This window comes from Heteronotia binoei, chromosome 15, assembly GCF_032191835.1.
Source record: "Heteronotia binoei isolate CCM8104 ecotype False Entrance Well chromosome 15, APGP_CSIRO_Hbin_v1, whole genome shotgun sequence".
Classification (NCBI taxonomy): domain Eukaryota; kingdom Metazoa; phylum Chordata; class Lepidosauria; order Squamata; family Gekkonidae; genus Heteronotia; species Heteronotia binoei.
In genome coordinates, this window is record NC_083237.1 from 6,308,897 (window position 1) to 6,335,783 (window position 26,887).

The following is a 26,887-nucleotide window of genomic DNA, read 5'->3' on the forward strand; positions in this document are numbered from 1 at the left end:
GGAAGGAAGGAAATAGACGGGCAGAGGGAGGGAGAGGGGGAAAGAAAGCAACTCTAACTTTAAATGCATTCTCCAAGCCACCAGCTGGCTTGGCTTAGAGAAGTGATTTAAAGAGACAAATGCCTTCTCCAAGCTGACCAATGGGGTGGGGGCTTTGAGAGCCACAAAATATGTGTGCAAGAGCCACATGTGACTCCCGAGCCACTGTTTGGCCACCCGTGAGATAGATTCGTGGAGGAGAGGTCTTTCAGCGGCTACTAGCCATGGTGACCGAAGGGAACCTCCATGTTCAGTAGCAGTCAACCTCCAGAGCCAGGAAGCCACATCAGGGGAATGCCTCGGCCTCCACGCCCTGTTGTTGGCCCTCCAGGGTAAGCGATTGGCCACTGAGTGAGGCAGGATGCTGAACTAGATGGACTGCTGCTCTGATCCAGCAAGGCTCTTCTGCTGTTCTTATGAAGGCCTCGGCCTCCACGCCCTGTTGTTGGCCCTCCAGAGGAAGCAATTGGCCACTGAGTGAGGCAGGATGCTGGACTAGATGGACCCGCCCCCCCCCTCCCATTGTTTGAACTTCTCAACCGCCCTGGGCTGAATCACGGTACCTAAAACCAGGTCAGCGGCTTAACCCTGGCTCCTGTCTATGACCATGTATTTAGTAAAGAATGGTGAGGTGTGGTGGTGCTGGGTGCCTGAAGGCGTGAAAGCTTTGTTAGGCTGTTCCATGCATGAATGCCAAATCCAGAGTCCTTCACACCTTGAGAACCTGTCAGGCTGTTAATGGGAGTTCCTTTATGGGAACACATTCGGCCTGTGCTGAAAGCAGATTTGTTTCAAGGTGCTGGTCTTAACCTTTAAAGCCCTCTATGGCCAGGCTCCTGCATACTTTAGGGACTGCCTTTCCCCGCATATGCCCCGGCGAGCACTTGGGTCTGGGTCTCAAAAGCTGCTGACAATCCCCAGTGTCAGAGAAGCCAGGTTTAAGTCAACTAGAGCCGGGGCCTTTTCCGTTGCAATTCTGGTCACCGCACCTCAAAAAGGATATTATAGCATTGGGAAAAGTCCAGAAAAGGGCAACTAGAATGATTAAAGGTTTGGAACACTTTCCCAATGAAGAAAGGTTAAAACGCTTGGGGCTCTTTAGCTTGGAGAAACGTCGACTGCGGGGTGACATGATAGAGGTTTACAAGATTATGCATGGGATGGAGAAGGTAGAGAAAGAAGTACTTTTCTCCCTTTCTCACAATACAAGAATTTGTGGGCATTCAATGAAATTGCTGAGCAGTCGAGTTAGAACGGATAAAAGGAGGTACTTCTTCACCCAAAGGGTGATTAACGTGGAATTCACTGCCACAGGAGGTGGTGGTGGCTACAAGCATAGCCAGCTTCAAGAGGGGGTTAGATAAAAATATGGAGCAGAGGTCCATCAGTGGCTATTAGCCACAGTGTGTGTGTGTGTGTGTGTGTGTGTGTATATATATATATATAATTTTTTTTGGCCACTGTGTGATACAGAGTGTTGGACTGGATGGGCCACTGGCCTGATCCAACATGGCTTCTCTTATGTTGCTGCCCCTAGCTGGTGGAGTTTTATTTTATTGATTTGATTTGATTTATATCCCACCCTCCCCGCCGAAGCAGGCTCAGGGCGGCTCACAACATAAAATCCCACAAACAATAAAATTAATAAGTATTAAAATTACATGTTCGGTAACGAGCTGCTGGAGGAGGTTAGGGCCCTGCGAGAGCTTCTACAGTTCCGCAGGGCCTGTAAAACGGCACTCTTCCACCATGCTTTCCCATAAAGGTAACATCTATAGCAGGGGTGGCCAACGGTAGCTCTCCAGATGTTTTTTTGCCTACAACTCCCATCAGCCCCAGCCAGCATGGCCAATGGCTGGGGCTGATGGGAGTTGTAGGCAAAAAAAAAACATCTGGAGAGCTACCATTGGCCACCCCTGATCTATAGCAATGGATTAGGCCCATAAACCTAAACATTACTCTGGATTTCTCTTACCATGCTGTGACGTCCCTGGGTCCTCTTTGGAACACCTAATACTGACTAACTCGCCATCTGCTATCGCTGAAATTCTAATGGTCTGTATGAATTATTGCACTAGCACCTATTGAGACTGATGTTTTAATCATTGCTTTTATGTCTTATTTTTATTGCTGTTTTATCTTGTTTGGTCACGGTTTGACCCGTAACCTGTGAGCCGCCCTGAGCCTGCCTTCGGCGGGGGAGGGCGGGATATAAATGAAATAAAACAAAAAATAAAACACCGAAGGCAAAGTTTTAAATGTTTATCATTCCAAATCCAATGTTCTGTGTCTGCTCCAACCGCACCTACTGGAGAAGATTTTTATTAAACATTCTGAACTGGTAAAATTAGGGTTGCCAGCTTCCAGGCAGGATGAAATAACAGCAAAAAAATGTGGAAAAAATCACGCAAGAATCCTGAAAATGCCTAACAATTCAACAGTATATATTCAATGGAAATTCAGCACTGTTACAATATCTCAGCCAGAACCACCTGGGCCTTATACATTAAAAAGAAGCAACCGATTGGGAGACAGCAAAGTGTGTCTTTTTGGGGTCTGCGTTCTTGAGAAAGTTCTGACAGCCCTCGCAAAGATGCAGAGACGCTGCTGCGATACCCGACCTTTCAAGCAGAGGAAAAGTTTAGCCACTCGGGTACGTGATGTGGCTGAAATCCGGGAGAGGTATCCAAACAAGACCCCGGAATGTGGGAAGAGTCTCTAAGACAAAGGAATCTGAAACAGTATTACAGGCAGCTTTACTCTTGAGGCTTATTTTGACCTACTATTTTCAACAATTTCACAATTGATGAAAGTTTCAATTTTACATCTGCAAGATCAAAGAAAGAATTTCCAGAACTAAAATCGTCAGCATTCGAAATACGGACCGCACTGGCGCTTTATTCTTTCTGCGGAGTCGGGCGAATGTCTATGAGAGCTTTAAAGTCAAGAAACTGACACGCAAAAGCGGAGAGACTTTTTATGAACTTTAATTCTGTCTTTGCACATTGCATTAGTGTTATATGAATGAATTTTTGTAGAAGAGAATGAACTTTTGTAGAAGTGTAATGAACTGTATTGTAATGGTGCACAATTTCCACTGAATATATATTGTTGAATTGTTAAGTATTTTCAGGATTCTTTCGTTATTTTTCCACATCTTTTGCTGTTATTTCATTCTTCATTGTGGATCTCTAGGCTTTATCAGCTTCCAGGTGGGGCCTGGAGATCTTTCAGAATTCAAAGCGATCTCCAAACTAAAGAGATTAGTTCACCTGGAGAACACAGCTGCTTCCAAGGATGGACTCAATGGCATTATATATCCTAATGAAGTCCCTCCTCTTCCCTTGGAATTCCCTTTTCCTTGGAATTCACTGCCACAGGAGGTGGTGGTGGCTACAAGCATAGAAGCTTCAAGAGGGGATTGGATAAACATCTGGAGCAGAGCTCCATCAGTGGCTGTTAGCCACAGCATATTGTTGGAACTCTCTGTCTGGGACAGGGATGCTCTGAATTCTTGGTGCTTCAGGGGATGCAACAGTGGGGGGGCTTCTAGTGTCCTGGCCCCACTGGTGGACCTCCTGATGACACCTGGGGTTTTTCTGGCCACTGTGTGACACACAGTGTTGGACTGGATGGGCTTCTGATCCAACATGGCTTCTCTTATGTTCTTACGTCTGGGGCAGTGATGCTCTGTATTCTTGGTGCTTTTGGGGAGTCAACAGTGGGAGGGCTTCTAGTGTCCTGGCCCCACTGATGGCTTCTAGTGTCCTAATGGCACCTGAGGGTTTTTTTGCCACTGTGTGACACAGAGTGCTGGACTGGATAATAATAATAATAATAAATTTATTTTTGTATCCCGCCCTCCCCCGCCAAAGGCAGGCTCAGGATGGGCCACTGGCCTGATCCAATATGTCTTCTCTTATGTCTGGGGCAATGATGCTCTGTATTCTTGGTGCTTGGGGGGGGCACAGTGGGAGGGCTTCTAGTGTCCTGACCCCACTGGTGGACCTCTTGATGGCACCTGGGTTTTGGGGTTTTTTTGGCCACTATGTGACACAGAGTGTTGGACTGGATGGGCCATTGGCCTGATCCAACATGGCTTCTCTTATGTTCTTATGTGACACAGAGTGTTGGACTGGATGGGCCTTTCACCTGATCCAACATGGCTTCTCTTATGTTCTTATGTGACACAGAATGTTGGACTGGATGGGCCATTGGCCTGATCCAACATGGCTTCTCTTATGTTCTTATGTGACACAGAGTGTTGGACTGGAGGGGCCACTGGCCTGATCCAACAGGGCTTCTCTTATGTTCTTATGTGACACAGAATGTTGGACTGGATGGGCCTTTCACCTGATCCAACATGGCTTCTCTTATGTTCTTATGTGACACAGAGTGTTGGACTGGATGGGCCATTGGCCTGATCCAACATGGCTTCTCTAATGTTCTTATGTGACACAGAATGTTGGACTGGATGGGCCTTTCACCTGATCCAACATGGCTTCTCTTATGTTCTTATGTGACACAGAATGTTGGACTGGATGGGCCATTGGCCTGATCCAACATGGCTTCTCTTATGTTCTTATGTGACACAGAGTGTTGGACTGGATGGGCCATTGGCCTGATCCAACATGGCTTCTCTTATGTTCTTATGTGACACAGAGTGTTGGACTGGATGGGCCTTTCACCTGATCCAACATGGCTTTTCTTATGTTCTTATGTGACACAGAATGTTGGACTGGATGGGCCATTGGCCTGATCCAACATGGCTTCTCTTATGTTCTTATGTAACACAGAGTGTTGGACTGGATGGGCCACTGGCCTGATCCAACATGGCTTCTCTTATGTTCTTATGTGACACAGAATGTTGGACTGGATGGGCCATTGGCCTGATCCAACATGGCTTCTCTTATGTTCTTATGTGACACAGAGTGTTGGACTGGATGGGCAATTGGCCTGATCCAACATGGCTTCTCTTATGTTCTTATGTGACACAGAGTGTTGGACTGGATGGGCAATTGGCCTGATCCAACATGGCTTCTCTTATGTTCTTATGTGACACAGAATGTTGGACTGGATGGGCCATTGGCCTGATCCAACATGGCTTCTCTTATGTTCTTATGTGACACAGAGTGTTGGACTGGATGGGCAATTGGCCTGATCCAACATGGCTTCTCTTATGTTCTTATGTGACACAGAGTGTTGCACTGGATGGGCAATTGGCCTGATCCAACAGAGCTTCTCTTATGTTCTTATGTGACACAGAGTGTTGGACTGGATGGGCCACTGGCCTGATCCAACATGGCTTCTCTTATGTTCTTATGTGACACAGAGTGTTGAACTGGATGGACCATTGGCCTGATCCAACAGGGCTTCTCTTATGTTCTTATGTGACACAGAGTGTTGGACTGGATGGGCAATTGGCCTGATCCAACATGGCTTCTCTTATGTTCTTATGTGACACAGAGTGTTGGACTGGATGGGCCACTGGCCTTATCCAACATGGCTTCTCTTATGTTCTTATGTGACACAGAGTGTTGGACTGGATGGGCCACTGGCCTGATCCAACAGGGCTTCTCTTATGTTCTTATGTGACACAGAGTGTTGGACTGGATGGGCAATTGGCCTGATCCAACATGGCTTCTCTTATGTTCTTATGTGACACAGAGTGTTGCACTGGATGGGCCTTTGGCCTGATCCAACATGGCTTCTCTTATGTTCTTATGTGACACAGAGTGTTGGACTGGATGGGCCACTGGCCTGATCCAACATGGCTTCTCTCATGCTCCCAAACGCCACCCTCTATAGGCTCCACCTCCCAAATCTCCAGGAATTAACAAACTCGAACCTGCCGACCCAAGGCGGAATGAATAATCACATTTCTTCAATCTAATATAACATAAAAACATCTCCCACCCCCCCGCCTCCCGTCACATACAAATCGGTTTCAACTCCCCACATATGTCCCAGGGATCAGCACACAACATCTTCCAACTGTCCCTGGTTCGAAGGACGTCTGTCTTGCCTCAACTAGAGCCGGGGCCTTTTCGGCCTTGGCCCCAGCCTGGTGGAATCAGCTCCCCTTGGAGATCCAGGCCCTCACGGAACTGTTACCTTTTCGTAGGGCCTGTAAAACAGAGCTATTCCACCGGGCCTTTAGACAAGGCAGCAGGCGTCCTACTCTATCAGGCGTACCATCCCATCAGCCGAGCCTAAGCTGCGGTACCATCTCTGCTGTAATATTAAACTACCTCTTTACTGTGCCACATTCTTAATCTATATTACATGGGCCCAACTGAGGCACCCCCTATAACCGTTTATGATTCAATTGTATTGTTTTATTGATAGGACATGCTTTAATAGTTATTTATACGGCTTTTATAATGTTGTTATCCACATAAATAAATTACCGATTCTTTCCCCCTCCGATACTCCCACAATGCTCTGCACAATTACCCAGAATCCTTTGCCGCCGGTCCCCAACACGTACCGGGTTTCCAAGGCTTCCCCTGCCAGGTGCTGATGGTGACCCCCGCTGGGATCATCTGGTCGATGCCCTCCCAGTAGACTCCCCCCTCGCTGGTTTCGGCCACGTTGGTGAAGATGGTGTTCCGCTGGATGGTGTGCATGGCGTTGGGGTTGGTCTTGGTGGACGTGCCCGGGGCCACGCCAAAGAAGCCATTCTCGGGGTTGATGGCACGCAAACGCCCTGCAGTAAGACAGAAGGCGGTGAGCTCCAGGAGCTGGCCTCGCGGCCTTCCCTTTAGTGTTTTTAAAAAGTCTGCACGGCCAGGTGGTTTCTGATCGGTCACTGGAGATTCGATTGGCTGTGCAGATTTTTAAGAAGATATTGGATTTATACCTCGCCCTCCGCTCTGAATCTCAGAGTGGCTCACAATCTCCTTTACCTTCCCCCCTCGGCCAGAACAAACACCCTGTGAGGTAGGTGGGACTGAGAGAGCTCTGACAGAAGCTGCCCTTTAAAGGACAACTCTGCGAGAGCTAAAGCTGCCTTATACAAGGTCATCCCATTTTATTTTGTTTTATATTAACCTGATATCACATTGTAAGAGTCTCGTCCTCAGGACCACGTAGTCCCAACAAAAGAAGCCTTAGAGAAGAAGAAGACTGCAGATTTATACCCCATCCTTCTCTCTGAATAAGAGTCGCAGAGCGGCTCACAATCTCCTTTATCTTCCTCCCCCACAACAGACACCCTGTGAGGTGGGTGGGGCTGAGAGAACACTCACAGAAGCTACCCTTTCAAGGACAACCTCTGCCAGAGCTATGACTGACCTAAGGCCATCCCAGCAGTTGTAAGTGGAGGAGTGGGGAATCAAACTCGGTTCTCCCAGATAAGAGTCTGCACACTTAACCACTACACCAAACTGGTGTTCTGCTGGATGGTGTGCATGGCGTGATTTTGGCCCCTGCTGCCACCACGGCGCAAGGGTCTTCACTGTGTGACCGAAGGTAAGCGCCGGCAGCCATTAGGTCACTGGCTCCGCCTCCTGCAACAGCCATTCTGTGGCCACGCCCAACACGCTGGCAGAACTCCAGATGGGCCTGAGGATCAAAAACTTTCAGGGATCCCTGTTATAAATCTCCGAAAGCCATCAACATTGCAACTACCCCCTTTCCAGGCTGTCTTCCTTCTTCCAGGTTGAATGTCGAGGGAAGCGGAGGGGGGAACAAAACGTCCAAGAAAACCTCGAGGGAAGCGAAGGGCGGGGGGAAGCGTCACCTGGTGACTTTCTGCCTGAGGCGCTGCCATCGCAGGCATAGAGCCAGTGTGCCACTGAGGATAGAGTATCAGATGAGGCCTGAGGTTAAGATCTGCACTCTGGCGGACCATGATCCAGCCATTCTCTGACTAGCCTCGCAGGGCTGGTTTGAGGGGAAGACCACAGAGGCTCCTGTGAGTCCCATGGAGAGAAGGCAGGATAAAAATGTGATAGAAAAAGGAAAGGTCCCCTTTGCAAGCACCAGTCGTTTCCAACTCTGGGGTGACGTTGCTTTCACAACGCTTTCACGGCAGACTTTTTACAGGGTGGTTTGCCCTTGCCTTCCCCAGTCAGCTAAGCTTCCACGCCCCAGCAAGCTGGGGACTCATTTGCCTGACCTCGGAAGGATGGAAGGCTGAGTCAACCTTAGGCTGGCTACCTGAACCAGCTTCCGCTGGGATAGAACTCAGGTCATGAGCAGAGAGTTCAGATCACAGTACTGCAGTAGTGCTGCTTTACCACTCTGCGCCACGGGGCTGCTAAAGAAAAGGTTCCCTGCGCAAGCACCACTTGTTTCTGACTCTAGGGTGACGTTGCTTTCGCGTTTTCACGGCAGACTGTTTACAGGGTGGTTTGCCATTGCCTTCCCTGGTCATCTCCACTTTCCCCCCAGCAAGTTGGGTACTCATTTGACCAACCTCGGAAGGATGGAAGGCCAAGTCAACCTCGAGCAGGCTACCTGAAAACCCAACTTCCACCGGGGATCGAACTCAGGTCGTGAGCAGAGCTCAGTACTGCAGCTTTAACACTCTGTGCCATGGGGCCCTTTCTAAAAATGTGATAGAGCAGGGGTGTCCAACAGTAGCTCTCCAGATGTTTTTTGCCTACAACTCCCATTAGCCCCAGCCATTGGCCATGCTGGCTGGGGCTGATGGGAGTTGTAGGCAAAAAACATCTGGAGAGCTACTGTTGGCAACCCCTATGATAGAGGCAGGGCTTTTTTTTAATTGAAAAAGCTCAACAGGAATTCATTTGCATATTAGGCCACACACACCCTGGCACCAAGCCAGCTGGGACTGCGTTCCTCAGTACTTCTTCACTCAAAGGGTGAAGTTTCTGAAGTTCTTCTTCACCAAAGGGAGATTAACGAATGGAATTCACTGCCACAGGAGGTGGCGGCGGCTACAAGCATAGCCAGCTTCAAGAGGGGATTGGATAAGCATCTGGAGCAGAGCTCCATCAGTGGCTGTTAGCCACAGCGTATTGTTGGAATTCCCTGTCTGGGGCAACTGATGCTCTGTATTCCTGGTGCTTGAGGGGGCACAGTGGGAGGGCTTCTAGTGTGCTGGCCCCACTGGTGGACCTCCTGATGGCACCTCGGTTTTCTGGCTACTGTGTGACACAGAGTGTTGGACTGGATGGGCCATTGGCCTGATCCAACATGGCTTCTCTCATGTTCTTATGTGACACAGAGTGTTGGACTGCATGGGCCATTGGCCTGATCCAACATGGCTTCTCTTATGTGCTTATGTGACACAGAGTGTTGGACTGGATGGGCCATTGGCCTGATCCAACATGGCTTCTTTTATGTTCTTATTGATGGAACTCTCTGTCCGGGGCAAGTGATGCTCTGTATTCTTGATGTTTGGGAGGGGCAACGCTGGGAGGGCTTCTAGTGTGCTGGCCCCACTGGTGGACCTCCTGATGGCACCTGGGTTTTTTTGGCCACTTTGTGACACAGAGTGTTGGACTGGATGAGCCATTGGCCTAATCCAACATGGCTCTTCTTATGTTCTTATGTCCGGGACACAGAGTGTTGGACTGGATGGGCCACTGGCCTGATCCAACACGGCTTCTCTTATGTTCTTATGTGACACAGAGTGTTGGACTGGATGGGCCTTTGGTCTGATCCAACACGGCTTCTCTTATGTTCTTATGTGACACAGAGTGTTGGAATGGAGGGGCCACTGGCCTGATCCAACATGGCTTCTCTTATGTTCTTATGTGACACAGATTGTTGGACTGGAGGGGCCACTGGCCTGATCCAACGTGGCTTCTCTTCTGTTCTTATGTGACACAGAGTGTTGGACTGGATGGACCATTCGCCTGATCCAACATGGCTTCTCTTCTATTCTTATGTGACACAGAGTGATGGACTGGAGGGGCCATTGGCGTGATCCAGCATGGCTTCTCTTCTGTTCTTATGTGACACAGAGTGTTGGACTGGATGAGCCATTGGCCTAATCCAACATTGCTCTTCTTATGTTCTTATGTCCGGGACACAGAGTGTTGGACTGGATGGGCCTTTGGTCTGATCCAACATGGCTTCTCTTATGTTCTTATGTGACCCAGAGTGTTGGAATGGAGGGGCCACTGGCCTGATCCAACATGGCTTCTCTTATGTTCTTATGTGACACAGAGTGTTGGACTGGAGGGGCCACTGGCCTGATCCAACAGGGCTTCTCTTATGTTCTTATGTGACCCAGAGTGTTGGACTGGATGGGCCATTGGTCTGATCCAACATGGCTTCTCTTATGTTCTTATGTGACCCAGAGTGTTGGACTGGAGGGGCCACTGGCCTGATCCAACAGGGCTTCTCTTATGTTCTTATGTGACCCAGAGTGTTGGACTGGATGGGCCATTGGCCTGATCCAACATGGCTTCTCTAATGTTCTTATGTGACACGGAGTGTTGGACTGGGTGGGCCACTGGCCTGATCCAACATGGCTTCTCTAATGTTCTTATGTGACACGGAGTGTTGGACTGGGTGGGCCACTGGCCTGATCCAACATGGCTTCTCTTATGTTCTTATGTGACACAGAGTGTTGGACTGGATGGGCTATTGGCCTGATCCAACATGGCTTCTCTAATGTTCTTATGTGACACGGAGTGTTGGACTGGGTGGGCCACTGGCCTGATCCAACATGGCTTCTCTAATGTTCTTATGTGACCCAGAGTGTTGGACTGGATGGGCCATTGGCCTGATCCAACATGGCTCCTCTTATGTTCATGTTCCTGCTAAAAAAAAAAGGCCTGGATAGAGGCATGAGAGAAGAGGACAAGGCAAGTCCCAGGTGAGGCGATACTACACCGGCCGGCTCTCCGTCCCCACCCCACAGCTTTACCTTCGCTGTCGAACTTCATCCAGGCGATGTCATCCCCCACGCACTCCACCTTCCAACCGGGCAGCGTGGGATTCATCATCGCCATGTTGGTCTTCCCGCAGGCGCTGGGGAAGGCGGCCGCCACGTACTTCTTCTTCCCCTCCGGGTTTGTGATCCCCAAGATCTGGAAGGGAACGCGAGAAGTGAGCGGCAGCCAAGCCGGCATGCCCAAGGTTCTCAAAAGCGCCCAGAGGCTTGGAAGCGGAGAGCGGAGGTCTCAGGCCGAGTCAGGTGATCGAGCTCTGCTTTCGCTCCTCGGCCTGGGGGCAGCAGCTCTCCAAAATCTCACTCCGAAAGGGCCTTTCGCAGGGCTGCTACATGAAATCAGTCTATGCTGTCTCCATGTTTCTTTCTGGCAGGGCTTCTTTTTGTAGCAGGAACTCTTTTGCATATTAGGCCACATGCCCCTGATGTAGCCAATCCTCCTGGAGGTGTAATAAAAAAGGTCCCCTGCGCAAGCACCAGTCGTTTCCGACTCTGGGGCGACGTCGCTTTCACAACGTTTTCAGGGCAGACTTTTTATGGGGTGGTTTGCCATTGCCTTCCCCCGTCCTCTACACTTTCCCCCCAGCAAGCTGGGGACTCAGAAGGATGGAAGGCTGAGTCAACCTTGGGCCGGCTACCTGAATCCAGCTTTCGCTGGGATTGAACTCAGGTTGTGAGCGGAGAGTTCAGATCTCAGTACTGCTGCTTTACCGCTCTGCGCCACAGGGCCGCTGGAGCTGTAATAAGAGCCCTGTAAACTCTTGGAGGATTGGCTACATAAGAGGGGTGTGGCCTCATATGCAAAGGAGTTCCTGGTACAACTGGGCACAGTTCAAAGTGCTGGTCCCAATCTTTGAAGTGCTATCTTTTGGGACAACCACTCTGAAGTCCCAACTCCCCTATGAACTTGCCCAACCACTACAGTCATCTTTGGAGGCCGTTTCAGGTGCCTCCACCTCCTTAGGTTGTGCAGGTGGCATCCCAGGAGATGGCCTTCTCAGTGGTGGCCCCAATGCTCTGGAACCCCCTCCCCAGGGAGATTTGCCTGTCTCCTTCTGTTGCTATCTTCCGTTAGCTGCTAAAGACTTTTGCTGACTTGTCTGGCATGCCCTCAACGATCCCTCCTTCTTAGCCAATGTTTGAAATATTTTGTATGTATTTTAACCCATTGTTTTAATTACATTTGTTTAGGAGGGAAGTTGAGTTTGATGGTTTTAAAATGTGATTTTCTCACGTTTGGTTGAAATTCTTAGCTGCCCCTTAGGTGGCCCTTCAGAGGGCAGAAAGAAAAAGGCAGGAGACAGATTTTGTTGTAAATAAATAATGTGTGAGTTAACAATGAATTCATAAATCCTTCAACTAGATGTGCTGGGGATCGAACCTGCAGCCCCTGTTGTTGTCACCCCATCTCCCAAACTGCTGATGGCCACGGAAGGAGAAAAGAAGGGTGCCTGTAAGGGTTGCCAGTTCCGAGTTGGGAAATACCCAGAGATTTTAGGGGTGGAGCCTGAGGTGGGCAGGGCTGGGGAAGGGGAGGGACTTCAATGTGTTAAAATGCCACAGAGTCCACCTCCCAAAGTGTCATAGAGTCATAGAATCATACAGTTGGAAGGGACCTCCAGGGTCATCTAGTCGAACCTCCTACACAATGCAGGAAACTCCAGGGCCGGATCTAGGGGGGGGACAGAGGGGGCAGACTGGTTCTGGTCCTACCTTCCGGGGCCACAGAGGGGGCACCACTGGAGGGGGCCCCCCACCAAATTGGGTATGGTGTCCATTCTATTCTATAGGCCCATAAGGTAGAATGGGCCCATAAGGGGTGCCATTGTTTAATTTTGCTCCCCCCCCCCTCAAAAAAACATGTAGATCCGGTCCTGGGAAACTCACAAATCCCTCCCCATAAATTCACAGGATCATCATTGCTGTCAGATGGGCATCCAGCCTCTGTTTCAAAACCTCCAAGGAAGGAGAGCCCACCACCTCCGTTCCACTGAGGAACCGCTCTAACGGTCAGGAAGTTCTTCCTGATGTTGAGCTGGAAACCTTTTTGATTTAATTTCAACCCACTGGTTCTGGTCCTACCTTCCGGGGCCACAGAAAACAATTCCACCCCATCCTCTAGATGACAGCCCTTCAAGGACTTAAAGATGGTGATCGTGTCACCTCTCAGCCGTCTCCTCTCCAGGCTAAAGTGGGCAGTTTCTCCAGGCGTTCTCATCTCAGACGCCTGGATATTAACGGTAGTCCCTGGAGATCTCCAGGTATCACCTGGACTTTGGCAAAATTGGGGAAGGGTGTTTTTGCTAGGCAAAACCGTGAACTGACGGAAGGATCAACTCCCACCTCTGCTCCTTGTGTGTAGCCCTGATCTGAATTGGGGCTTGATTGCCTGAAACTGAGTTCTCAAACATGCTGGGCAAATCCAAATATGGTTTCCCAAGCATTTGGTCCATTTGAACCCCCCCGGCAGCTTTTACAAATGCACTTCTTCTAAGGCCCCAGAATGCTTTGCAACTAATAGTAAATTCACCTTCAAAAACAGACTCCTACGAGGAAATATCCCACCCCAATGCCCTGCAGGAGAACTTTGCTCTATTGCACTAGAACCGGCCCCCTTTTGCAAACAGAAGCCGGCCAAAAGTCTTCCCAGGCACACAGAAACATGTTGCATTCCGAGCCGTATTGGTCTGCCTTGCCAAAAACGAAAGCACCAGGGCAGCGGTGCATCGTTAGCTAACGATCAGATTAACCCATTGGAAGTCTTTCAATTGATTAAACAGCTGCCTCCAATTAATCGGATTTTGGGTTTGTTTGTTTTTTTAAAAAATAGCAGTTTTAAAAATATAACAAAGCTGGTGAGCTGCAAACAACCCCAGAGAGGAGACAAAGCTGGGAACCCATCGTTCCTCGAAGGACTCCCCTGCAGGGTTCGATAGGCCAGGTAGGGTTGCCAATCCCCAGCTGAGGGCAGAAGATCCCCTGGTTTGGAGCCCTCCCCCCACTTCAGGGCATCAAAAAGTTCCATTATACCCTGTGGAGACTGGTTCCCATAGGATATAATGATTAATTGATCAGTGGGTATATGGGGCTGGGGGGGGCTGTTTTTTGAGGGAGAGGCACAAAAGTTTCAGCATAGCATCCAGTGCCTCTCTTAAGAACATAAGAGAAGCCATGTTGGATAAGGCCAATGGCCCATCCAGTCCAACACTCTGTGTCACATAAGAACATAAGAGAAGCCATGTTGGATCAGGCCAGTGGCCCATCCAGTCCAACACTCTGAGTCACATAAGAACATAAGAGAAGCCCTGTTGGATCAGGAGCTCCTTTGCATATTAGGCCACACCCCCTGATGTAGCCAATCCTCCAAAAGCTTGGGATTCTAGCAGGGGCTCCTTTGCATATTAGACCACACCCCCTGATGTAGCCAATCCTCCAAGAGCTTGGAATTCTAACAGGGGCTCTTTTGCATATTAGGCCACACACCCTGATGTAGCCAATCCTCCAAGAGCTTGGAATTCTAGCAGGGGCTCCTTTGCATATTAGGCCACACACCCCTGATGTAGTCAAGCCTCCAAGAGCTTACAAGCTTACAAGGCTCTTTGTACAGGGCCTGAAGGATTGAATACATCGGGGGGGGGGGGGTGGCCTAATATCCAAAGGAGTACCTCTTACAAAATAAGCCCTGCCTGCATCGTGATGAGGAGGCAGGCAAAGGCCTATCACCTCTGAACGTCTCTTGCCTTGAAAACCATGGGCAGGGGGGGGGGGTCAAACACTCGGCCCGGGGGCCAATTCAGGCCCCCAGAGGGCTCCTATCAGGCCCGCGAGCAAGTCTGCTTCCTTCTTCCTCTCTCGTTTCCTTCTTTTATCAGAGACGGTTAAATAAAACATTGCAGGAGTGCTAATCTTTTGAGCATGTCAGATATTTGAGAGCCACAAGACAGGAAAGAAGGCAGGAAGGCAAACAGATGGGGAAGGGAGAGGTGGAAAGAAAGCATTTTTAACTGCATTATCCATGCTGCTGCTGGCTTGGCCTGGAGAAGCGATTTAAAGAGAGAAACGCCTTCTCCAAGCCAGCCAAAAGGGCGGTGGGGTTTTCAAGAGCCACACAATATGTGTGAAAGAGCCACACGTGGCTCCTGAGTCACAGTTTGGCCACCCCTGAGAACATAAGAACCTAAGAGAAGCCATGTTGGATCAGACCAATGGCCCATCCAGTCCAACACTCTTTGTCACATAAGAACATAAGAGAAGCCATGTTGGATCAGGCCAATGGCCCATCCAGTCCAACACTCTGGGTCACATAAGAACATAAGAGAAGCCACGTTGGATCAGGCCAATGGCCCATCCAGTCCAACACTCTGTGTCACATAAGAACATAAGAGAAGCCATGCTGGATCAGGCCAAAGGCACATCACAGTTTTGCAGCCTCTAGCTTACACATTTTTGTCTTCGCTCAAGGAAGATGGCCCCAGGGAAAGATAGCCCCAGAGGGATCTGGGGAGCTCACCACTCTAATACCAGTAGCTCACAAAGTAGAATTTTTGCTCACAAGACTCCACAGCATAGAAGGGAGCATCAGCTGTGACTTGACAGATTTTGGTGGGTTTAAAAAAAAAAAAAGGGACCTGCCTTGAACAGCTCCTCTGAAGAGGCAGTGTTTGCAGGTCACAAGAGTGAACTCTTTGACTGCTGTGTTTCTGCACGCCACACTGCTATTTAACCCCCACAGTGGTCCTTGCTAAACAGAAGGCAGAAATTGTGGCTTTACCGTGAAATCTAAAATTACCACATCCCAGTAGAGCATTTTTGCCACACACATTATTTTAAAATAGAACATGGCTGTATCTTGCAATACTGATTACAGCAGAGAGAGATCTAAACAGTCTGGTTTCACTGTGGAGAAAATCAGCCCACAGATCATTGCTGGGGAGAGCCTGTAGCTTAGGTGTTAAGCACATACTTGGCATGCAGAAAGTCCCAGATTCAATCCCCGGCATCTCTAGTTAAAAGAACTGACAGTTGGTGGTGTGAAAGATCTCAGCTTGAGGCCCTGGAGAGCTGGTTGGTGCTTGGGTGGGGCACAGTGGGAGGGCTTCTGGTGTCCTGGCCCCACTGACGGATCTCCTGATGGCTCCTAGTGTTTTGGCCACTGTGTGACACAGAGTGTTGGACTATATGGGCCATTGGCCTGATCCAACATGGCTTCTCTTGTATTCTCTTATGCTGCCAGCATGAGGAGAAAATACCAACTCTGATGAACCCAAGGTCTGATCCAGTATAAGGTAGCTTCATGTGTGTTCACATGTTTTCAATCCAATACTTCCAAATTCCCATCAGCCTATCTCTGTATATATAAAGAGAAAGCAGGGGTGGCCAAACTTGCTTAATGTAAGTGCCACATACAAAACATGTCAGCCGCAGGGCATGAATGTCATGTTTGAGAGCCACAAGACAGGAAGGAAGGCAGGAAGGCAAACAGAGGGGGAAGGGAGAGGTGGAAAGAAAGCAACTTTAACTTTAAGTGCATTATCCTTGCTGCTGCTGGCTTGGCCCGGAGAAGCGATTTAAAGAGAGAAACGCCTTCTCCAAGCCAGCCAAAAAGGCGGTGGGGTTTTCAAGAGCCACACAATATGTGTGAAAGAGCCACATGTGGCTCCTGAGTTTGGCCACCCCTGAGAACATAAGAACCTAAGAGAAGCCATGTTGGATCAGGCCAATGGCCCATCCAGTCCAACACTCTGTGTCACATAAGATCATAAGAGAAGCCATGTTGGATCAGGCCAATGGCCCATCCAGTCCAACACTCTGGGCCACATAAGGACATAAGAGAAGCCCTGTTGGATCAGGCCAAGGGTCCATCCAGTCCAACACTCTGTGTCACAAAAGAACATAAGAGAAGCCATGTTGGATCAGGCCAATGGCCCATCCAGTCCAACACTCTGTGTCACAGAAGAACAGAAGAGAAGCCATGTTGGATCAGGCCAATGGCCCATCCAGTCCAACACTCTGTGTCACAGAAGAACAGAAGAGAAGCCATGTTGGATCAGGCCAATGGCCCATCCAGTCCAACACTCTGGGTCACATAAGAACATAAGAGAAGCCATGTTGGATCAGGCCAATGGCCCATCCAGTCCAACACTCTGGGTCACATAAGAACATAAGAGAAGCCATGTTGGATCAGGCCAGTGGCCCATCCAGTCCAACACTCTATGTCACATAAGGACATAAGAGAAGCCATGTTGGATCAGGCCAATGGCCCATCCAGTCCAACACTCTGGGTCACATAAGAACATAAGAGAAGCCATGTTGGATCAGGCCAGTGGCCCATCCAGTCCAACACTCTATGTCACATAAGGACATAAGAGAAGCCCTGTTGGATCAGGCCAATGGCCCATCCAGTCCAACACTCTGTGTCACATAAGGACATAAGAGAAGCCCTGTTGAATCAGGCCAAAGGCCCATCCAGTCCAACACTCTGTGTCACATAAGGACATAAGAGAAGCCCTGTTGGATCAGGCCAATGGCCCATCCAGTCCAACACTCTGTGTCACAAAAGAACATAAGGGAAGCCATGTTGAATCAGGCCAATGACCCATCCAGTCCAAAACTCTGTGTCACATAAGGACATAAGAGAAGCTATCAGGCCAATGGCCCATCCAGCCCACCACTCTGTGTCACGTAAGAATATGACAGAAGCCATGTTGGATCAGGCCAGTGGCTCATCCAGTCCAACACTCTGTGTCACATAAGAACATAAGGGAAGCCATGTTGGATCAGGCCAATGGCCCATCCAGTGCAACACTCTGTGACACACAGTGGCCAATATATGTTTGTGTGTGTACATATATACACACACACATTTACATATATATACACACAAACACACATATGTATATATATACACCATGGCTAATAGCCACTGATGGACCTCTGCTCCATATTTTTATCTGATTCCCTCTTAAAGCTGTCTATGCTTGTAGCCACCACCACCTCCTGTGGCAGTGAATTTCACATGTTAATAACCCTTTGGGTGAAGAAGTACTGCCTTGTATCCGTTTTAACCTGACTGCTCAGCAATTTCATTGAATGCCCACGAGTTCTTGTATTGTGAGAAAGGGAGAAAAGTACTTCTTTCTCTACTTTCTCCATCCCATGCATAATCTTGTAAACCTCTATCATGTCACCCCGCAGTCGACGTTTCTCCAAGCTAAAGAGCCCCAAGCGTTGTAACCTTTCTTCACAGGGAAAGCGTTCCAAACCTTCAATCATTCTATTTGCCCTTTTCTGCACTTTTTCCAATGCTATAATATCCTTTTTTGAGGTGCGATGAGCAGAATTGTACACAGAAAACTGTCCAAACTACTCATCATGCTTGGAAGCCTCTCCCATCTGTTGAAACTTCCTTGCGTGAAAAATCACCACGGTCTTGTGCAAACTATCCCACAATTCCTCACAATCAAGCCCATGGCCTCAGGATTTCACCCACAGCCCTTTGCTCCCCACACGTCCCTCCCCGGGGGGCAACGGCCTTTGGGTCTCTACGAGGGCTCCTGGACGTCTATCCACCCGTTCCTCTCCACCTTCCTGCGTCAGACTCATCCTCGCCGTTTAGGATTTCAGCAGCCCTCCAGCACTCATTAACCAATTAATATTTGCTCACTAAATGTCCCCGGAGAGGTAATGTAAACACCCACTGTCCTTCGACCTCTCGTCGGTCATTTCAGCTCTCTCCTCCTCTTCCACTCGCCGTCGTTCTGTCTCCCCCAAACCCCTCGCTGCGCAGTGCCGGATTCCTTTCCGTCCCCACAGCAGGGCTCCGTTCTAAGCTCAGAATCAGCCCCAGGTCTGGTTTTCAGAGCCAGTGAGCAGCCTGGCCTGGATGGGCCCAGCTTTGGTTACTACTTGGACGGGTGGCCACCAAGGAATCCCAGGGTTACTGCGCAGAGGTAGGCAAGGGCTATCTCTCACGCCTTATCGCCTTGCGACCTGTTGCCCTAGGTTGGCTTTGACTTGGTAGTCCACCATCCCCCAAAGAGCCTGTCCTCCGAGCGAGCGCTGGCCAAGGGAAGGGCAGCCAGCTCTCACATAGATGGGTTGAGGGCAAGTAAAGGCACCCAAAGGTGCGGTCAGGGCTTCTTTTCTGGAAGAAGGGGGGCCACAACTCTCACGAGGGAAATGAGCTACAGTCTTAGCTTGACTATAAAGCGGTTTCCAAACTATAGGCAGGATGTCGGCAACTTCCTCAGTTCTTTTTCAGGGAAGAAGAAGAAGATGAAGCAGAAGCAGCAGCAGAAGAAGAAGATATTGGATATATATCCTGCCCTCCGCTCCGAATCTCAGAGCTGCTTACAACCTCCTTTATCTTCCTCCCCCGCAACAGATACCCTATGAGGTGGGTGGGGCCAAGAGAGCTCTCCCAGAAGCTGCCCTTTCAAGGACAACTCCTGCGCTATGGCTGACCCAAGGCCATTCCAGCAGCTGTAAGCGGAGGGGTGGGGAATCCAACCCGGGTCTCCCAGATAAGAGTCCGTGCACTTAACCTCTTAGCAAGAGCTACGGCTGACCCAAGGCCATTCCAGCAGCTGCAAGTGAAGGAGTGGGGAATCAAACCCAGTTCTCCCAGATAAGAATCTACACACTTAACCACTTAGCAACAGCTACGGCTGACCCAAGGCCATTCCAGCAGCTGCAAGTGGAGGAGGGGGGAATCAAACCCGGTTCTCCCAGATCAGAGACTGTGCACTTAAACACTTAGCAAGAGCTACGGCTGACCCAAGTCCATTCCAGCAGCTGCAAGTGGAGGAGTGGGGAATCAAACCCGGTTCTCCCAGATCAGAGTCTGTGCACTTAACCACTTAGCAAGAGCTATGGCTGACCCAAGTCCATTCTAGCAGCTGCAAGCGGAGGAGTGGGGAATCCAACCCGGTTGTCCCAGATCAGAGTCTGTGCACTTAACCACTTAGCAAGAGCTACGGCTGACCCAAGGCCATTCCAGAAGCTGCAAGTGGAGGAATGGGGAATCAAACCCTGTTCTCCCAGATCAGAGTCTGTGCACTTAACCACTTAGCAAGAGCTACGGCTGACCCAAGTCCATTCCAGCAGCTGCAAGTGGAGGAGTGGGGAATCAAACCCGGTTCTCCCAGATCAGAGTCTGTGCACTTAACCACTTAGCAAGAGCTATGGCTGACCCAAGTCCATTCTAGCAGCTGCAAGCGGAGGAGTGGGGAATCCAACCCGGTTGTCCCAGATCAGAGTCTGTGCACTTAACCACTTAGCAAGAGCTACGGCTGACCCAAGGCCATTCCAGAAGCTGCAAGTGGAGGAATGGGGAATCAAACCCTGTTCTCCCAGATCAGAGTCTGTGCACTTAACCACTTAGCAAGAGCTACGGCTGACCCAAGTCCATTCCAGCAGCTGCAAGTGGAGGAGTGGGGAATCAAACCCGGTTCTCCCAGATCAGAGTCTGTGCACTTAACCACTTAGCAAGAGCTATGGCTGACCCAAGTCCATTCTAGCAGCTGCAAGCGGAGGAGTGGGGAATCCAACCCGGTTGTCCCAGATCAGAGTCTGTGCACTTAACCACTTAGCAAGAGCTATGGCTGACCCAAGTCCATTCTAGCAGCTGCAAGCGGAGGAGTGGGGAATCCAACCCGGTTGTCCCAGATCAGAGTCTGTGCACTTAACCACTTAGCAAGAGCGATGGCTGACCCAAGTCCATTCTAGCAGCTGCAAGCGGAGGAGTGGGGAATCCAACCCGGTTCTCCCAGATCAGAGTCTGTGCACTTCACCACTTAGCAAGAGCGATGGCTGACCCAAGTCCATTCTAGCAGCTGCAAGCGGAGGAGTGGGGAATCCAACCCGGTTCTCCCAGGTAAGAGTCTGTGCACTTAACCACTTAGCAAGAGCTCTGGCTGACTCAAGGCCATTCCAGCAGCTGTAAGTGGAGGAGTGGGGAATCAAACCCGGTTCTCCCAGAGAAGAGTCCGTGCAGTTAACCACTACGCCAAACTGGCTCTACATCAATCTGGTGCCTGATGCTGAACAGCAACCTTGAAGCAACTCTGCTTTAACATACTTTGTTGGATCAAAAACGATCATGCTCCTCCGGAACTTTTAGATGCTTTTTGAGGATTTTGTTTTCACAAGGAGGTTCCGGAATGTCGTTCTGGTGCATTCCCCCAGGGTTAGAAACTGGCCATCGGTCGAGATGCCAAACTCACCTTCCTCTCCTTGGACCTCAGAGCTCTTCTTCCCAGGGACAGACTGGGACAGCAAAACTCAACCCCAATGGCCCTTGTTGGTTGGCCTCTCCCCAAAGTCGGCTTGGCTCAGACGTGGCCTCCAGCAAGGAGACCAACCCAACTCAGGCGTCACTCTCTGCTCGCCTGCTGACATAGTCCAGGCTCCTTGCTGGAAAAGTTTCTCTCCTGCGTCCAACCACCCCTCTCCCCGGCTTAGGGATTCCCCAGCCCGGGAGGTTCCCAACCCGCCGGTCCACATTAGGATGGCGGGGGGAACCTCCCCCTACATTGCCGGCACAATGATGTCACCCGAAAGTGACGTCATTGTGCCGGTGACGGCGCACAGTGGCCGCTCTAGGCGTTTCCGGGGAAACTCTACGGTTTTCCTGGACACTCTAGCCCAGGGGTGGGGAACAGTGGCTCTCCAGCTGTTTTTTTCCTACAACTCCCATCAGCCCCAGCCAGCACGGCCAATGGCTGGGCCTGATGGGAGTTGTAGGCAAGAAAAATACTTCTGGAGAGCCACTGTTCCTCATCCCTGCTCTAGCCGTTTGGGAGGGGAAAATGGCTAGAGCATCCAGGAAAACCATAGAGTTTTCTCGGAAACGCCTACAGCGGCCACGCTGCTGCGGTGACATCATTGCATCAGGCGCGCGCAAACGTCCCCCATTCTGGGACAATGAAGAAGAAGAAGAATTGCAGATTTATACCCCACCCTTCTCCCTGAATCAGAGACTCAGAGTGGCTTACAATCTCCTATATCTTCTCCCCCCACAACAGACACCCTGTAAGGTGGGTGGGGCTGAGAGAGCTCTCCCAGCAGCTGCCCTTTCAAGGACAACCTCTGCCAGAGCTATGGCTGACCCAAGGCCATGCCAGCAGGTGCCAGTGGAGGAGTGGGGAATCAAACCGGGTTCTCCCAGATAAGAGTCCCCGCACTTAACCACTTAGCAAGAACTATGACTGACCCAAGGCCATCCCAGCAGCTGCAAGTGGAGGAGTGGGGAATCAAACCTGCTTCTTCCAGATAAGAGTCTGTGCACTTAACCACTTAGCAAGAGCTCTGGCTGACCCAAGGCTATTCCAGCAGCTGCAAGTGGAGGAGTGGGGAAATCAAACCCGGTTCTCCCAGAGAAGAGTCCACACACTTAACCACTACACCAAACTGGCTCTTGGCAACCCCACCCCGGCTGCTCTTACCAGCATGTGCTCGGCTAGCCAGCCCTCATCCTGGGCAATGCAAGAGGCGATGCGGAGGGCGAAGCACTTCTTGCCCAGGAGGGAGTTGCCCCCGTAGCCGCTGCCGAAGGAGACGATTTCACGCCGCTGGGGGACGTGGCCTATGATGGTCTTCTCGGGGTTACAAGGCCAGTTGTTTACCGGCTCTTCTGCAAGGAGGAAGAAAGAAGAGGCGGAGGAAAAGTGCCTTAGAGGTCAAACACAGTCGGCATCCCTTGGAGACCCCACCGTCGATTCTAAGCAGATGGGACTGAGACAGAAGGGTGACCTCTCTGCTTCAGGAAAATTGACGACTGCTTTGCCCTGACCTGGGCGGCCCAGGCTGGTCTGATCTCATTGGGCCTGGGAAACAAAGCAGGGTCGGCCCTCGTTAGCCCTGAGGGGAGAGAGCACGGTGGAAGTTCAGGGTTGCCATGCAGAGGCAGGAAAGGGCAAACCACCTCCTGTTCCTCTCTGGCCTTGGAACCCCCAGGATTGCTGTAAGTCCACTGTGACTTGAGCACTTTCTACCTTCAGGAGGAAAAATGAAGACGAAGAAGAAGAAAAAAAGAAGGAGGAGGAGGAGGGGGGGAAGAGTAAGAGGGAGAAGAGGATGAAGAAGAGAAAAAGGAGGAGGAGGAGGAAGAAGAAAAGAAGGAAGAGAAGAGGGGGGAAAGGAAGAGGGAGAAGAAGAGGGAGAAGAGGAAGAAGAAGAGAAAAAGGAGGAGGGGGAGAAGAAGGGGAAGAGGGAGAAAAGAAGAGAAAAAGGAGGAGGAGGGGGAGAAGAAGAGGAAGAGGGAGAAGAAGAGGGAGAAGAGAAAAAAGAGGAAGAAGACAAAGAGGAGGAAGAAGAAGAAAAGAAGGAGGAGGAGAAGAGGGTTTAAGAGGTTGAGGGAGAAGAAGAGAAAAAGGAGGAGGAGGAAGAGGAGGAGGAAGAAGAAAAGAAGGAGGAGGAGGGGGATAAGGGGGAAGAGGTAGAAGGAGGAGAAGAGGGAGAAGAAGAGAAAGAGGAGGAGGAAGAAGAAAAGAAGGAGGAGGAGGGAGAAGAGGAAGAAGAAGAAGAGAAAATGGAGGAGGAGGAAGAAGAAGTGGAGGAAGAAGAAGAGGAGAAAGAGGAGGAAGAGGGAGAAGAAGAAGTTGGTTTTATAACCCACTTTTCTCTACCCACAGTGGCCCCGTGGCTCAGAGTGGTAAAGCAGCAGTACTGCAGTACTGTGATCTGAACTCTCTGCTCACGACCTGAGTTTGATTCCGGCGGAAGTTGGATTCAGGTAGCTGGCCCAAGGTTGACTCAGCCTTCCATCCTTCCAAGGTCGGTCAAATGAGTCCCCAGCTTGCTGGGGGGAAAGTGTAGAGGACTGGGGAAGGCAATGGCAAAACCACCCCGTAAAAAGTCTGCTGTGAAAATGTTGTGAAAGCAACATCACCCCAGAGTTGGAAACGACTGGTGCTTGCACAGGGGACCCTTCCTTCCTTTCTCTACCCTAAGGAGTCTCAAAGTGGCTTACAATCACCTTTCCCTTTCACTCCCTGCCTTGTGAGGCTAGTGGGGCTGACAAAGTTTTGAGTTCTATTTTTTTTTTCCCCTCAACACCATAGAGTTTGCGGTGGGTGTTCCCCCTGCACAGCAGATCAAAACCCCCCAAAAAGGGGGAAACCCTGCTAGTACCTGAGAGCTGGCAACCCTATGCTGGCTTTTTTTTGGTGCTGAAGAAGGATTTTGGAGGAATTAAAGATATATTCGAGTTGATATTCTTCTCAATGCAATTAGCTAGCGGCTTATGGTCGCAGAAATCCACCATTAGGTCACACTGTTATTTAAATTTAGAAACTGGCATGTAATTTCCAGCATAATGGGGTCTAATTCACAGAACGGCTTGAATTAAGGGCCATCAGTCCAACCATTGTAGTTTAAAGTAATTAAAGCAACGGGCAAACAGCAAATCTTAGAGAAATGAGCAGCAAATTAAAAAATAGATTTTATCTCCCACATTTCTGCCTCCTCAGGGCCATCGTGGGTGCTAACGAATCAAAAACACACGTAGTTTTTAAAAGCTTCTCTTTAAAACCCAACAAAAACATGTCCTTTGAAACAGCGGAAGCCAAACTAAAGCATACATACAAAAAGCCTAACAAGAAGTATTAAAATATAGGGCAAGAAGGGAGCGCCAGACAAAATAAGTCTTCACCGGCTGGCGGAAGACAGCAATGGAAGGGGACCGGTGGATCTCTCTGAGCAGTTTTAGGGCCACAACCAAAAAAGTCCTCCCATGAACGCTTGGTTGCCTTCTATTGAATCAGACCCTGGGTCCACCACTGTCTGCTCAGATTGGCAGCAGCTCTCTAGGGTAGCTCTCTGCTACCTGTTCTGTTTATACAGAATCATAGAGTTGGAAGGGACCTCCAGGGTCATCTAGTCCAACCCCCTGCACAATGCAGGAAACTCACAAACGCCTCCCCCTAAGTTCACAGGATCTTCATGGAGATGCTGGGGATTGAACCTGGGACCATCTGCATGCCAAGCAGAGGCTCTGCCACTGAGCCACAGCCCCTTTTCACCATTTAACTTCAGAAAGCAGGGCCTCAGTAGATGCCTGTAGGGTTAGGCAAGTTTGCAAGGGGAGCTGGCGGTCCTTCAGATATGCAGGTCCCAAGCCATATGGGCTCCAAAGGTCAACACCAGCTCCTCAAATTGTGCCAGGAAATACATCGGGAGCCACCTAGATGAGCTGAGACTGGATTGATATGTTCCCAGCAACCAATTCTGGTCAACATCCTGGCTGCTGCATTCTGCACGAATTGACTTTTCTGAACGCTCTCCAAGGGCAGCCCCATGTGGAGTGCATTGCAGTAATCTAGTCCAGTGGTAACAAGGGAATGCACAACAGTAGTCAGATCTTTATACATTAGGAGCCACCTAGACGGGCTGAGACTGGAGTGATATGTTCCCAGCAACCAGCTCCGGTCAACATCCCGGCTGCTGCATTCTGCACGAATTGACTTTTCTGAACACTCTCCAAAGGCAGCCCCACATGGAATGCATTGCAGTAATCTAGTCCAGTGGTAACAAGGGAATGCACAACAGTAGTCAGATCTTTATACATTAGGCGCCACCTAGATGGGCTGAGACTGGAGTGATATGTTTCCAGCAACCAGCTCCGGTCAACATTTTGGCTGCTGCATTCTGCACGTATTGAATTTTCTGAACACTCTCCAAGGGCAGCCCCACGTGGAATGCATTGCAGTAATCTAGTCCAGTGGTAACAAGGGAATGCACAACAGTAGTCAGATCTTTATACATTAGGAGCCACCTAGACGGGCTGAGACTGGAGTGATATGTTCCCAGCAACCAGCTCCGGTCAACATCCCGGCTGCTGCATTCTGCACGAATTGACTTTTCTGAACACTCTCCAAGGGCAGCCCCACGTGGAATGCATTGCAGTAATCTAGTCCAAGAGTAACCGGGGCATGCACAACGGCAGTCAGATCTTTGTTCCCGACAACGAGACCCCGGCACAGGCGCTGGGTGCCACTCACCTTCCAGGGGAAGAGGCCGCCCCACGGAATGCAAGCACTTGACAAACTCCCCATCGCCAAGGTTGCGGAGGACGGCAGCCCCCATGCGGGTCATGATTCGCATGCTGGCCACCACGTAGGCCGAGTCGGTGAGCTGGATCCCGGTCTTGGACAGGGGCGAGCCGATGGGCCCCATGCTGTAAGGGATGACGTACATCGTGCGGCCTGCGGGGAAACATGCAACAGGTAATGGGCCACCGTGAAGGGGAAAGACGCGGGCAGGAGTGCAAATGGGGACAGACGGATGGCAAGCAGACGGTTTCGGCAACGAATGAAGACGGGTTAATTGTTAGGGAGAATGGGTAACAATGAGCTGGAAGAGAAATAGAGAGAGAGAAAGGTGTAAAGAAATAGGAGAGATGACTGCAAGTCACGTGGCTAAACAATAAGGCTCATGTTCTCTCCCGTCATTCCTGCCTGATCCTCCCACACTGCATTTCCCAATGGAACGCTTATCCCCTAGAGCAGGTGTCAAAGAAGTGGCCCGGGGGCTGGATCAGGCCCCCCAGAGGGCTCCTATCAGGCCCGCAAGCAAGTCTGCTTCCTTCTCCCTCTCTCTTGCTTCCTTCTGTGCTACAGCTTGCTTGAATGTGTGAAGCTGCGTTATACTGAATCAGATCCTCCTTGATCCATCAAAGTCAGTATTGTCTACTCAGACTGGCAGTGGCTCTCCAGGGTCTCAAGCTGAGGTTTTTCATGCCTACTTGCATGGACCCTTTTTAGTTGGAGATGCCGAGGATTGAACCTGGGACCTTCTGCTTCCCAAGCAGATGCTCTACCACTGAGCCACCATGAACACATGAAGCTGCCCTACTGAATCAGACCCTCAGTCCATCCAAGTCAGTCTTGTCTACTCAGACTGGCAGCAGCTCTCCAGGGCCTCAAGCTGATGTTTTTCACGCCTATTTGCCGGGACCCTTTTTAGTTGGAGAGGCCA

At 50.2% G+C, this 26,887-nt stretch overlaps 1 protein-coding gene across 1 annotated transcript in view; it reads right to left on the reverse strand.

Moving 5' to 3' along the window:
* Window positions 1–26,887, reverse strand: part of PCK2 (phosphoenolpyruvate carboxykinase 2, mitochondrial) — a 53,709-nt gene that overhangs the window by 8,794 nt on the left and 18,028 nt on the right. Inside the window, exons 4-7 of the mRNA XM_060255358.1 lie at window positions 25,912–26,115; window positions 22,357–22,544; window positions 10,889–11,051; window positions 6,530–6,748 (exon numbers count right to left, since the gene is read on the reverse strand). Of these exons, the coding sequence (XP_060111341.1) occupies window positions 6,530–6,748; window positions 10,889–11,051; window positions 22,357–22,544; window positions 25,912–26,115 (774 nt within the window). The remainder of the gene's footprint in view (window positions 1–6,529; window positions 6,749–10,888; window positions 11,052–22,356; window positions 22,545–25,911; window positions 26,116–26,887) is intronic.